The sequence below is a fragment of the Helianthus annuus genome, chromosome 17, assembly GCF_002127325.2.
Source record: "Helianthus annuus cultivar XRQ/B chromosome 17, HanXRQr2.0-SUNRISE, whole genome shotgun sequence".
Classification (NCBI taxonomy): Eukaryota; Viridiplantae; Streptophyta; class Magnoliopsida; order Asterales; family Asteraceae; genus Helianthus; species Helianthus annuus.
Genome location: NC_035449.2, coordinates 921,115 through 934,914, shown reverse-complemented (window position 1 = coordinate 934,914; position 13,800 = coordinate 921,115). Strand labels below are relative to the sequence as shown.

General features: G+C 38.6%; 1 protein-coding gene and 1 non-coding gene across 2 annotated transcripts; both read right to left on the bottom strand.

Annotated features, from left to right (window-relative positions):
• Positions 1–1,650: 1,650 nt before the first annotated feature.
• On the bottom strand, positions 1,651–2,010 carry LOC110921218 (CCHC-type zinc finger protein CG3800-like). The gene has a single exon (XM_022165507.1). It carries the CDS (start codon positions 2,008–2,010, stop codon positions 1,651–1,653), a length of 360 nt encoding a protein of 119 aa, XP_022021199.1.
• Positions 2,011–13,256: 11,246 nt separating this feature from the next.
• LOC118489523 lies at positions 13,257–13,362 on the bottom strand. Its single transcript, XR_004887543.1, has one exon. It is a non-coding gene; the product is annotated as a small nucleolar RNA R71 (small nucleolar RNA).
• Between the last annotated feature and the right edge of the window lie 438 nt (positions 13,363–13,800).

Below are 13,800 nucleotides of genomic sequence, written 5' to 3'. Positions count from 1 at the left end.
ACACTTACTTGGACAATTCCATTCTGGATATCTTCTTTGAATACCATTAGTTGACTTTAGTACCATATGATCATTGGAATATCTTTGTGGTTCCATGCATTAAACCTCCATACTGATCAGGCATGGAAGCAATCTATGGAACGTATTAAGATACACCAGCCCTCATATGGCGCTTTTTGTCATACCATCTGGTATTCTTAAACGATAGAGATCAAGAGATATCATCTACATATTCTGACGTACTTCATCTGGAGAGGGAGTACACTAGAATTTACGACTGAAGATCTCTGACAAGAACAGAAGAAATGGTTCCTATGATTTTGTCTGTAATATCTATGGTTCTTATGGAAGATTTTAAAAGTTTGCCATACTTATAGTTTATGAAGGATTTATTGGTACCCGAACCAAAATAAAAACTCTTAGCATTTATATCACTGATAAATGTTAAGGAATGTACTTGATGCCATTATTTGTATGAACTATCTTAGGCATTTTAGGCGCTTTCATTCTTAGGCTTTCTATTCTTAGCCGCCTTTCCTTTGACAGACTTAAGGCATGTAGTCTTGATGTGGCCTTTCTCATTACAGCCGAAGCAGACTGCATTCTCCATGTCCTTGCAATCCAATGTTTTATGCTCCCTTGATTTGCAGATCCCACAAGCCCTCGGCTGCGATTGGGATTTTGGTTCGAACCTGCACTTCCCATAATGGCGCTTCTTGCAGGTCTTGCATACAGGTTTCTGGTTGGACCTTTGTTTGTTCTTTTTCTTAGAACTCTGGGAGTTATCTTCCTCCCTTTTCCTTTTTAGTCCATCCTTTGCATTAGAGGCATGAACGAGATCCTTCTCGTGAGTAAGGAAGGGTAGTCTTGGATGAGATTTGGAGCAAGTAGCATTGGGCCCCTTGAATTTTTTTTTTCAAGGCCTTCTTCACAACTTTTCCAACAGCTGCGTCTATCATAGTTTGAAGAACATTCTTGTCAATTTTGAGGTTCACAATTGTAGTATCATTAGCATGCGTCGTATCATCAATGGCGCGATTGACTGTTGTCTTATCCGAGTTTGTCATACTCAAGATTTGGTTCCTATCACCAAATGAATCAATTACTTAGTTGCAATCCAACAACTGCTATTCATCACCCTGGTTGCCTTAACATATACTAACCATGGTATCATTAAACCATACAGGCTAATATAGTACTAACATTCTTAATGAATGTAATTTAAAAATATATATCAATATTACTTAGCCTAGGCCACAAAAGACCATCAGTGGCATTTATGGTTTGGACCTAGTCCATCACCTTTTTGACAGGGGATCAAAATGTCACCACTGTCTTTATTATATTGATGAATTTGGATAGCTTGAAAGCTTGCCATAAGGATATCGGAAAAGAGTGATTCCTAATAGATATAAAATATCTATCTAAGATTTGTTGGGGCATTCTCTAAAGAATCATCGGCCAATTTTACCTTGCGCTATATATCTAGAGTCCTAATCAGGCAGGGACAACAGTTTACAACATTTATTGTTCATTATAGACTTATCTGTGCCATCATCAAATAATTTCTGCATAAACCTCTTGATAAGGAAAGGTACATGCTACATTGTCGTCATTTTGCACCATCTCCTGGGCGTTCCTCTGGAAGACTCACACATTTGTTTCCCTGGCCTCTCTATGCTTTTTTATAAGTTTTGAGTAGTTGGTTTTGATGTGCCCTTCCTCGTTACAATTGTAACATATCGCGTTCTTCAATTCCTTGCAATCTAAAGTCTTGTGACCCTTGGTCTTGCAAATTCCACATAGTTTAGCACGTGGGTCAATTGTACATTTCCCAGAATGTTGCTTTCTGCAGTTACTGCATTTGGGTCTGTTATTAGACTGACTCGAGTTTTTCCTAAACTCGGAATCTTTCTTGTTCTTAAAACTTCCCTTTTTCTTCTTGTCAGATCGGTGAGAGTTCTCCTCCTCTCTTTCCCTTTTTCCCTCGCTAGAAGCCTTAACAGGCATATTTCTGATTGCATCTAAGGTGAGAGATAAGGATAATTCCACCACAGACCTATATATGGTAGGCCTAGATGCTTTAACATTTCCCTTTATCTCTGGTGCTAGGCCTCCAATAAAACGCGCTATGCGTTTAGGTTCAAGGGTGACTAAATAAGGAACTAGGCGGGACATAGTGTTAAAACTTGTCACGTATGCCTGGCAATCTAAATCCTTCATGACCAGAGTCAAGAAGTCTGTTTTCTATCTTTTCTACCTCATGCTGAGGACAAAAATTTTCCTTGATTAATGCAACAAATTGATCCCAAGATAAGTTGTAAAATATGATCTTTCCTGTGGCTTGGAGCAATGATCCCCACCATGCCAACGCTTCTCCTTTGAATGATTGTGAAACAAATTTCACAACATCTTGTTCTGCACAACCGCTGATGTCAACAACAGTGTCCATCTCATTGAGCCATGTCATGCAATCGATGGCTCCTTTCTCTCCTATAAAGTCTCTGGGCTTGCAGGAGACAAAATATTTATATGAGCAGGTCTTAACTGGTGCCTCTAGATGAAGCACAATCTGTCTAGACAGGACACTCCTATGATTTGATGAGTGATGAACATCGTCCTCCCTTGACTCATGTGTTTTAGAAGGGGGGCTTACTACGAGCCACAGATAGTCTTAGAGTGGGTATCACTTGATTCATTATACTGTCTGTCAAGAGCTCGAGTAACAGCATTATCTATTAATGCCTGCAGTTCCGCACCAGTTATATTAATTCTGGTAGTATCATTGTTCTCCTTCGGGTGGCTGTTGACCTCCTGTGATCCAGCCATGTAGCTTGATTGCTACATAAGTATTGACAATGATTTATTCAAAGGTTATTATGGAATTATCATTTTTGACGATTCATTAACCATGGTAATATGAACCATATGGGTTAATTTGTTAATTATATTAGTATTTTCATTATAATTTATCCTAGTATATAAAACGTCAAGGATATTAAAATGACACAACAGGCCTAATCACAGGGATAGTTTTAAATTTATAAGCCACGATTTTAGAGAATCGAGGCACTAAGGTTTGAACATAGTTCATTACCCTTTTCCTGACAGGGAGTCTATTTTGGAACAATCATCTTCGATGATTCATTAACCATGGTATTAATAGACCATTCTTGGTTATTTTGGTAATCAGGTTTATTTTAAAATTTTATTATAATTAGTCCAGCCATAAGTTACTAAGGATATTGAAATGGCACAAGGGCCTTGTCACGAGGACAATTTTGAATTTATAAGCCATGATCGTATAAGATCGAGGCATTTAAGGTTTGAACATAGTTGGTTACTTTTCTTGACAGAGAGTCGAAGACTACAACTGTCTTTTGTCTTTTAGGACAATAGATATAGCCCGTAGGCATTTCCTCACTAAGGGATGTTTAGGATATGATCATCTTATCAGATGCTATTAGTCAAGATCGTATGGATCATACAGACTGTTATGCTTGGACATAGTCCAACATTTTTAGACAGGGGGTCAAAGACCACCACTGTCGTTGTCTTATCGGACAACAAGTTTAGCTCGTAGGCACTTTATCACTAATGGATGTTTATAATATGATCATCTTATAGGATGATATAAGCCATGATTTCTGGATCATTAGGCTAAATCAGGAAATTTGAAGAATTCCAATATAGGGTTGACTATTGTAATTTTCTCGAATCACTTTTGTCAAGAGTGCTAACGCGTCCTTAGGTGTTAACAATATGATCATCTTTATTTGATGATTTAAGCCATGATTTCTAAATCACTAGGCTAGATAAGAAAATTGGAAGAATCCAATATAAGGATGACTGTTGTGATTTTCTCGAATCACATCTGTCAAGAGTGCTAACACGTTCTTAGTGTTAACAAGGATCTGAATCTCTTTTAAACAGGTTTTACCATCGTAGCTAGGTCTTTAATGACAATCAAGCTAGGTTTTACCCTTTAAGATTTTTTTTATATTAAGCGCAAAACAATCCAAAATTGAGATGTTAATAAGGATCTGAATCTAATTGAGGAACTACCATCTTGGCCCTGTCTTAAAATGACACGTGGGCTAGGTCTTGTCCTTTTTAGATTTTGCCATTTCAGTATAATGGTAGATCTTATAAAAGGAATGTTATTTTTCATTTATTTCATATTTCATGTTTGGAATGAAAATTTAAATTTAATCATTCCACTAAAAATTTAAAAAGTACAGGTTTGCCCTAAACGGGACTTGAAAGGAATAATGTTGTCCTTGAAGGGACTGAAAGATACATATGTCCTTATAAGGACTACTAAGGAAACGATCTTCAGCAAAAGGAGTTTTCTTCTTCACTTTATTTCTGAATGTTTTCTCCCTAGATGCACGTTTCATCCTAGCCGCGGTACGAAGCTCAGCATTTCATGGCTATGGAAGTGGAGAATTTCTAATATGGCTTCTTCGCTTGGCCACATATTCAAAATATATAAAAATTGGAAGCAATAATTTTCAGATTGGGGTTGAGAGTATTCCTATGTTAAGTCTAGACTCAGAAGGTCAAGGAATGCGCTACTGTGTCATTGAGATTAAACACAAAAGGCTAGTGTTTAATTCACTCAATGTTGGCTCTGATACCAACCTGTCACACCCCGATATTTCCACGTATTACCGGTGGGCCCGGTGGGGAGTATCGTGACGTAGTTGATATCATCATAGTCAAACAACACAATTTAAATACACAGCGGAAGCAAAGGATAATCATATTACAACCGGATGAGAATATCAAAGTATTACAAACGATATGTAAAAGATACACAGGCGGATCAAATAAAAGAAAACTGTTCAACAGACTTCAGGAATATAGAACTTGCAAGATTCCCTATTAACGCCCTGAGCTCCCAGCCAATTACGTACAGTACCTGTCACTTAACCTTTTTGGAAAATACGTCAGTTTACACTGGTAAATACAATTAACTGACTCATTTTGAAAATGTTTGAGAAAATGATTTGAATGCACAAGGCACAAAATTCTTTTATAACTTGGGACAATTTTATTAATAAAAATCTTGTATCCGATTTACACGTTTGTCCAACATTTAGGGCCGGTGATTATACAAACCGGTCAAAATTAATCAACACACCACAAATATAATCTCACAAGAAAAATACCCTTACAAGTGAGTATATCTTTTACATACGCAACAGGAGGTGTTTTGCCTACACCTTGTGCTTACGTTGTGGCCATTCACTTTTTAAATGAACCAAGGATATCCAGGACACGGTCATTAACCCCCAATGTTATTTGTTATCAAGCAATACATATTAAAACGGGATTATGCAATTTAATCATCTCTGATTAAAAGGTTTCTACACCCGACCAAGCGGTATTTTTATAATACCGTATCCCAAGCCCGTATAAGGGAAAATAAGTTAAAAGTATTTACCTGAGCTAGCAATGCAATTTATACTCAGCCGTACATTCTAATCAGCAAGCAGAAGTACCTCTACTGGGGCTCTTAATCTGGAACGAAGGTTTTATTAACCTATTAGATTCCTAACGGGTATTGTTTAAGTTGAAACTTAGACCGGTTAGTTTTAAGGAAGGGTTTACGGTTCAAAACGCAAGATTAAGCGCAGACTGGATCAGAATGTGATTTAGACCCGACAAGTTTGGAGACTTGTATAATATGGGCAAACTAAACACATTCTGGATTTTGAAGTGAAAATGATAAGGTTTGACCCGTTTCGGTTATTTTATGCAAACTAGTTACATAAACCGATCCGAACGCGAAACATGCGTAACGGGTAACCATAAGAATCATGAACATGTTCCACAAGTTAATATGCCTTTAATATGTTGTGATATCAGTAGGATATCATCCATTATGCCCAAAACGAATTTAAAACCAATTTATGCCCCATAGGGGTATTTTGGTCATTTTAAAGGTTATAAGAGAGGTTAAATGATAATCTGAGGTTCTAGTCTAAAATGATCAGTAAATATATTTATTTTAATAAGTTATATCAGTAAAATTCCTCACATATGTGAAATTTATTATTTATGGCCAAACTATGCACCGTAGGGGCATTTTGGTCATTTCACATAAGCTTTAAGAGTTAATTTTGGAAATCTTAGTTCAAAACTTTTATTTACTGTTAAAGTATAAAAAATTTATTCATAACATCAGTAGGTATCAAGCTTTAGGTGCCTAATATGGTTTTAAACCATGTTATGCGCCTAAATCGCATAAAAGACGGTATTTGACGATATTCGGGTTGATTAATGAAATCTGAGATTTTGATCAGCCTTTACTGTTTAATATAACTTACTTAACATATAAAATCAGTAGAAAAAGATTTCGTATGTAAAGGATGTGTAAACTCATTTTATTAGCGAAAAGGGCATTATCGTCAAATACCGAGTCTATGCGATAACTCTATGTTATGATCAGATTAAAATTTTATAAAAATTTACAAAAATCCCTAAATATTATACTACATCATGAAGAAAAGGTTTGATGTCAAAATTTGGGTTTAAATAGGCTTTATGCAGAAAATGTCGTTTATTTGATAAAGAAGCTTTCAATTTACGCTATTGCGCATAACTCCTATTTTAGACCACGAACTGATGTGAAATTTTATGTACATGTTTATAAATCAGTAATAAAGGTTTTAGTCCTTTCACATTTTCAAAAATCTTGTTTTAATATCAAAAGGGCATTATGGTCAACATTTAGGTATTTAACGAAACATGCATATGAACTCTAATTCTAAAGGATTATGTAGTATAACTTCAGGGGGTTATACTAACATATAATATGGTCATAAAGGAACCCTAAGGCATATCTAAACTAAGCTAATTCGGGTCAAAACTGCAAGTCAAAGCAAAGGTCAAACTTTGCGACTTTCGGTTGTGAACCGAGCCTATACTTAGAATTGCCGGGTTGAACATGTTTAGACATGTTCAACTAATATTTACCAAGTTATTAAAGTGACAAAACTGATTTTATAGCTTCTTTATTATCAGTTATGAATTTTATTTAAAAACTAACCCATTTGACTTTTATTTCAATTACATTGACCCGACAATTAACTAAGTAAACGTGGTAATTAGGAGGTGCCCTTTTGAGGGTTTAACGCATACCTAATTACGGTCACGTAGCCATGTTCGTTGCGAACCATGGCTTGACCATACAAGTTCTAACTAATAGTCAAAGCGTTTATCGAAACGTTTGACTTTTCGGCTTTAAGAGCCAAATAATAATGAACAAAGCAAGGAAGGACACTTACAAAAGGTCCAAGGGCCGAACAAAACTCAAAAGGAGGTTCCCCAAGGTTAGGATCCTCAGATTTGAGTAGGAGAGTGATGCGTTCTAGTGTGTATATGTTTTAGATGTATATTTTAAGCCCTTTTTACAGTTTTAGCCAAGTTTTAAATTTATAAAACACGATATTCGCTAACACTAAACACACATATGGGCAAGTGCACCCATCGTAGACGTAGTATAGTGTTGGTAAGATACCGAGGTCATCCAAGGACACAAGAGCTTTTAGTACCGGTTTATCCTCAACGTCTAACCAAATCAAAATGTTAGAAAAGATTTTTAAACTAAGAAAATAAAAGCTAACTAAATGCTGAAAAATAAAAATAAAGATAAAAACAGATAGACAAGATGAATCACTTGGATCCGACTCGTGTATTAGTATAACCTTTGATTATTTTCACACTTTTGCACTTGTTTAAGAGATTATCTTAGTTATTGTAGTAGGCCCCTCTTTTGAAGGCGAAGTTACCCTCAACCCAGTAGTTTGAGTCAGCAAGGATACAATCCTAAAGGGTCGGATTATTGAAAGATAATGAATTAAGTTATTAATGCAAATTATGGTAGGCCCCTCTTTTGGAGGTGACGTTACCCTCGACTAAGTAGTCTGAGTCAGCAGGGATACAGTCCTAAATAGCCGGGTTATAGTATTAATAGTAGTTAACTTATGAGGGGGTCAAAGAGTTTGGATCCCCGCCATCCAATACCTATGGGTATTGAAGTATTTTTATTTTTAATGAAGTATTTCTTCAAACAAGCTTTTTAGGAGCTTTGTTTGTTTATTTCTAACTTCATTGTAAACTTCTCTTTTTTTTTTCTTTTTTTTTTCAGTCACACGAAAACCGAGCTTGTTACTAAAATAAAGGAAAAAATAAAAAGGGTTTTTGGTGGGTAAAAAGGGTTTTGGGTTAAGAAATGAAAAGGTTTAGGCTCAAAGGGGTTAACTAGGGGGAGTTTTTGGGTAGGTGAAAAGAAAAATAAAAATAATGGTTTTGAAAGAAAAAGGGTTAGTCCTAATGCCTCCATCATTTACTTACTTGGGTTTAAGTTGGTAAGGACCGGGAATGAATTGTCGTGGCAAGTTCTAGAGTCGTAAGAACCAAGCGGCTATTCACACAAGAAACGAAAAATGAGCATTTAGCGTAAAGATGTATATTTGTATGCTCAATAAAGGCTCAAAACTCACTTTTTGTGGGAATGGGTTTTTCTATGTGATCAAGTATATATAATCGAATTTTAACTAAGCTTGTCATGCCGTTTCATAATTTTCTTATGTTGGTTCTTTTTATCACGACGCTATCGGTTGTAAATTTGTAAAAATATAACCTTGTTAGTCTTAGAATTCCCAACTTAAACTTTAGACAAGTAAAAAAAATGAATGATTAGCGGTTCCAATAGAGTTTTGTGTAAGGCTTGTTATTAGGACTTGCAAAATTCAAGGTTTTAACATCCCACCACACTTAAATTACACATTGTCCTCAATGTGTCCCAAAAATAAATTTTTAGGTTGATTGAATGTGTAACATGGTGTTAAAAGCAAAAATTTATGTTACTGGCAGTCTGGACATGGCCCCGTGGGGACCGGGCACGGCCCCGTGTTCAGGTGCCAGTAACGATAATTAAAGAAAAGAAACAGAAGCCTGGACACGGGGGCGTGTCTGGTGAACACGGCCCGTGTCCAGTTACCTGAACTGGGCGTTTTTCTGCAGGTTGTTCAGCACGGAGCCGTGTGGGCTGGGCACGGCCCGTGCTAAACCTTCTGTAATGGAGAAATTGTTGTCGTGTGGCCTTGTTCTTGTGCATGGGGCCATGTTCCTCATTTCCCTTATCATCCTTTACCACCATGAGTGTGTTTTATTCCTGCAAATTAAAACTAAAAGATTAAACTAAACTAAGGATAGTTCCGCGGAATGCCTCCGTGGTGCGCCACGTTTATAAGGGTCCTTGGCTAGACCCAATGTGAGGTTATATATTTTCTGAGTGGGATGTTTGGCATCCCATGTTGCACCGTCGGAGAGCAGCATCCAAACTCGAATCAATAACCTTCATGTAGTTGACCGGGTCATCGTCCTCTATTCTCTTCCCAACCCCGAACTTTACTTCATCATCCCCGTACCTTAAGGTGAGCGTTCCGTCATTCATGTCTACCACTGCTTGTGCGGTGGCGAGAAATGGTCTCCCTAGTATGAGGGGGACTTCGGTGTCTTCTTCCATATCGAGTATAACAAAGTCGGCCGGGTAGACAAATTTGTTTACCTTTACTAGGACATTTTCGATGACACCTTGCGGGAATTTGACGGATCGATCAGCAAGTTGTATGCTCATTTTTGTAGGACTCGTTGTTCCTAGGCCGAGTCTTTTGAACATTGATGAGGGCATGAGGTTAATGCTTGCCCCAAGGTCGGCTAGTGCATTACGAACGGGGGAGTCCCCGATCGAGCAAGGAATTATGAAGCTTCCGGGATCGATTTTCTTTTGGGGGAGTTTGTTGAGTACGAGGGCAGAGCATTCTTCGCCTAAGTTAACTAGTTGCAAAGTTTCAATTTTCCTTTTATGAGTGAGGAAGTCCCTCATGAACTTAGAGTATTTGGGCATTTGGGTTAGGACATCAATAAAAGGAATGTTGACATGCAATTGTTTTAGTAGACTTTCGAATTTTGCGAATTGCTCATTGATCTTTTGACGAATTAACCTACCGGGGTACGGAACCCGAGGGGCCTTGGTAGGCTCTGGTGATGGAGGGGAACCCTTCTCTTGTAGAGGCGGTGGTATAGTCTCCTCTGTAGGCGGTGGCACTTCCGTAGGCCCCACGGTGCGGTTTCGTAATGTGATGAGATGGACTTGCGCTTTTGGGTTTGTTTCGGTATTGCTTGGTGACGGGTGGTCCGTTGGACAACCCTTAAATGGTTTAAAAAGATTAAAATTTCATGCTTTACTTGGTTATTTGCTTGAACATAGTAACTTCGAGTGTTCGTGTGTTTTGCAGGTAAATCGCTTAATTCGGTTAAATTGGAACCGTAGGCTACGGTAGATATAAAAAGGCAACTCTCGATGATAGTGGGCGGCACATATATGACCCTAAGCCATGTGGGCCGACATGTTGGAACATTGGGTTGTGTGTATCTACGAGCCATTGGACCAAAGGAAGGAGCTAACTATTAAAAAGAATATTATAACAAATCTTATTATCATATTCTTGGCTAGAAGGCACCATCATCATTATTTTCTTTGGACATCACGTGACTTGTGAGAGAATTATCAACAACATTATTAAAATCATCAAATCATCATCACTTGGCAGCAGACTTCGAGAAGAGGAAGGGGGTTTGGCGGCACATGTGAAGGCCATAATTATCATATAGTTCACGTGACTTCTTGGAGGGTCTTGACTTTTCAAACAACATCAAATCATCACATGCTTGCAGGCTTATTTGGAACATCACGTGAATAAGAAACACATATAGTGGACTTGTGTATTAGTGGGCTACTTGGGCGGCTGGCTTGATTGGGCCGCCACACAAAAGGCATGCAAGACAATAAAAGACGGCTGAATGGACGATTGTGATTGGAGGATATCAACGGCAGTTTGGACTTGGGTCAGGATGGCACATGCAAGTCAGAGCTCCACCGTAATTTACGGTGGGGCCGTAACTTACGGCGGCCATGAAAGGTGCACAAGTCTCCACCGTAAATCAGTCTATTTTTGCCGTAACATTTTCAAGATTACCGTAATTTACGGTATGGCCGTAAATTACGGTGGACATGACGAAAAAATGTAACTGCCATCATATAATCGGTTTTGGGAGTGTCTTTTGGGATTATCTCATCATTGACGGTTCTTGGACACTTTGGGGGGGCGAATTTGGAGCACTAGCTTGCTTTGTGAACATTTCCAATCATTCGGTTTGTGTTTTTAATTTGTATGAACATTAGATTGATGTTGATGATGATTCACCGAGCCATGTCCGGCTAAACTCTTCGGTGATCATCCTAGGTGAATGTTTCTAAGACTTTTGTGTGTTTAATTTCTGCATTTCTAGAATGATATCTTGCGTTGCTTGAATGTCATGGTGTATGTTTGATTGTTTGTAGTGTGTTAATCCATATTACAATTTCTAGTCTCGATCGTACGTTCTTGGTGCCGTTGGCAACCGAGATATCACGGGAAGGGTTAGGGTTGGTTATTGGTTAATAGGTCATCGGGAAACAACCTCGCGTTATCTAATCCGAGTACTTTGTTCCCTTTTATCACTTCAATCACATATACACGAGTTATGTCTATGTAACTCTTTCTAGTGAAATTGCACACAACTGTTTAAAGAAACTGAAACCTAGGGTGATCATTGTTCTCTCCTAATTGTTTACAACCAACTTTGATTTGACTTAGTTCTTAATTTAGTTTTCTAAAACAACAATCCACAATCTTGAATTTTAATTTTCTGCAATTTAGTTTAATATTAGTTTAAATACAAAGATATACAATCAATACATTTTCCACATACTCCCTGAGTTCGATACCCTACTACCGCTAACTACAGTTGTTTAGGGATTAAATTTGCGTGACCCACGACATCACGTCAAATTTTGGCGCCGTTGCCGGGGAGTAGTGCGCAACGTGTGTTAATTTAATAGTTTTGTTTGTTATTTTCGGGTTTACGCTGGTTGTGTTTAGTGTGCAGGTACTTCAGGTGTATGCATACTAGAGGCTCTCACAGGTCATCACCGCTATCGTTTGATCCGGAAATTGAAAGAACGCTACGACAAAACCGAGTTTTAGTGCGAGAAAACAAAATCATTGGTTCACCCACTTCACCCATTACACCGAGAAACATCATGGCTGATTCTCAGATTCCACTTACAACCAGTCAAACAACCTCATCCTTTATACCTACTTCCACCCAACCATCACCAAACACTACATTACCTAATACCACTGCTGAATTTACACCAACCAACTCCACTCAACCAATCACCACTCAAACTGAGCCTACCATCACTTACGATCCATCCACCACAATCCCACCATTATCTCACTTCTTTCCCCCAACTACGGGTCAATCATCATCTACCTTCACCATTGCACCCAATTCAACTATCGTGCATACGACTTCATCTTTTAGACCACAACAACAACAGTCGGGTTTTCAGTATTCGACCATTCCATTTGGGCAAACTTCAGGAATTCAAGGGGGTGGTTATGATGAGGGATTCGAAGACTTTGAGGGGTATGAAGATGATGGGTACGGTTATGGAGATTATGGTGATCAAGGGGATTTTGGGTATGTTCAAAGTCAATCTCAAGGGATGGCGAGTGTTGGTGGAATGCAACAACAACAACTTATACCGCAACACATTCGGCCAAGACCACAAGGGCCAACAATCCAACAACCTATTCCATTGCAACAAGTTAGGCCACAACATGTATACCCACAATTTCAAAGGCCAAATCAATACCCACCGATGCCCCAACAACCAATTGCACCACAAGGGCCTATACCAAGACCAATGGGTCCTATTCGTCCAAGGGGCCGATTGGGTGTTCCAAGAAGGCATCTTAGGGAACAAGCAAGGGGAATAGAGGCACATTTCATGCCAATCATTACTCAAAACCCTTCACCGGTGGTTATCCCTCACAACAACCAAGGGAGAACTTTTGAAGTAAGAACAAACTCGTTGCAAAGTTTACCGAAGTACAAAGGGTTAGCAACGGAGGAGCCGTATTTCCATCTAGAGGCCTATGACTCAATTTGCAACACTTTTGGGAGTCAAGGTTTTTCGGCAGATGAAGTCAAGTTGGTCTTATTTCAGTTTTCTTTGGAGGATAAGGCAAAGAAGTGGTTCTACACTTTGCCTTCGGCATCAATATATACATGGGGGGAGATGCAACAAACCTTTTTGGATGAATTCTACACCGCCCAAAAGACCAATGATGCGCGGAAGGGATTGAGAAGCTTTCAACAACAACACGGTGAGATGTTCCATGAGGCGTTTGAGCGTTTTAACATGATGATTAAAAACTGCCCTCATCATGGAATTGAGTTATGGGAGTTGATGAACGCCTTTCATGAGGGGTTGAGTGCCGAAGACGCACGTGATTTAATGTCTATCACCGGAGGGACGTTTGGAACGAATTATGAGAATGAAGATTGGGAGTTTTTGGAAAGCATGGCAACTACATCAAAAAGGAAAGCCCAAGCTTCAAGAAGAGCCCGACCGACCACTAACCGACCACAAGTGCATGCCATAGATGACGGTAATGTTCAAACTACTAACCAAATTTATGATGTTTGTGCTTTGTGTAATGAGATAGGTCATGCGGCTGAAAATTGCCAAGGGTTGGTGGAAGGGCAATATGAAGAAGTTCATGCTGTTCAAGGTCAAGGTCAAGGAGGGGGTGGTAGAAATTACAACAACATGAATTCTAACACTTACCACCCCGGGTTGAGGAACCACCCAAATTTTCGCTATGGGAA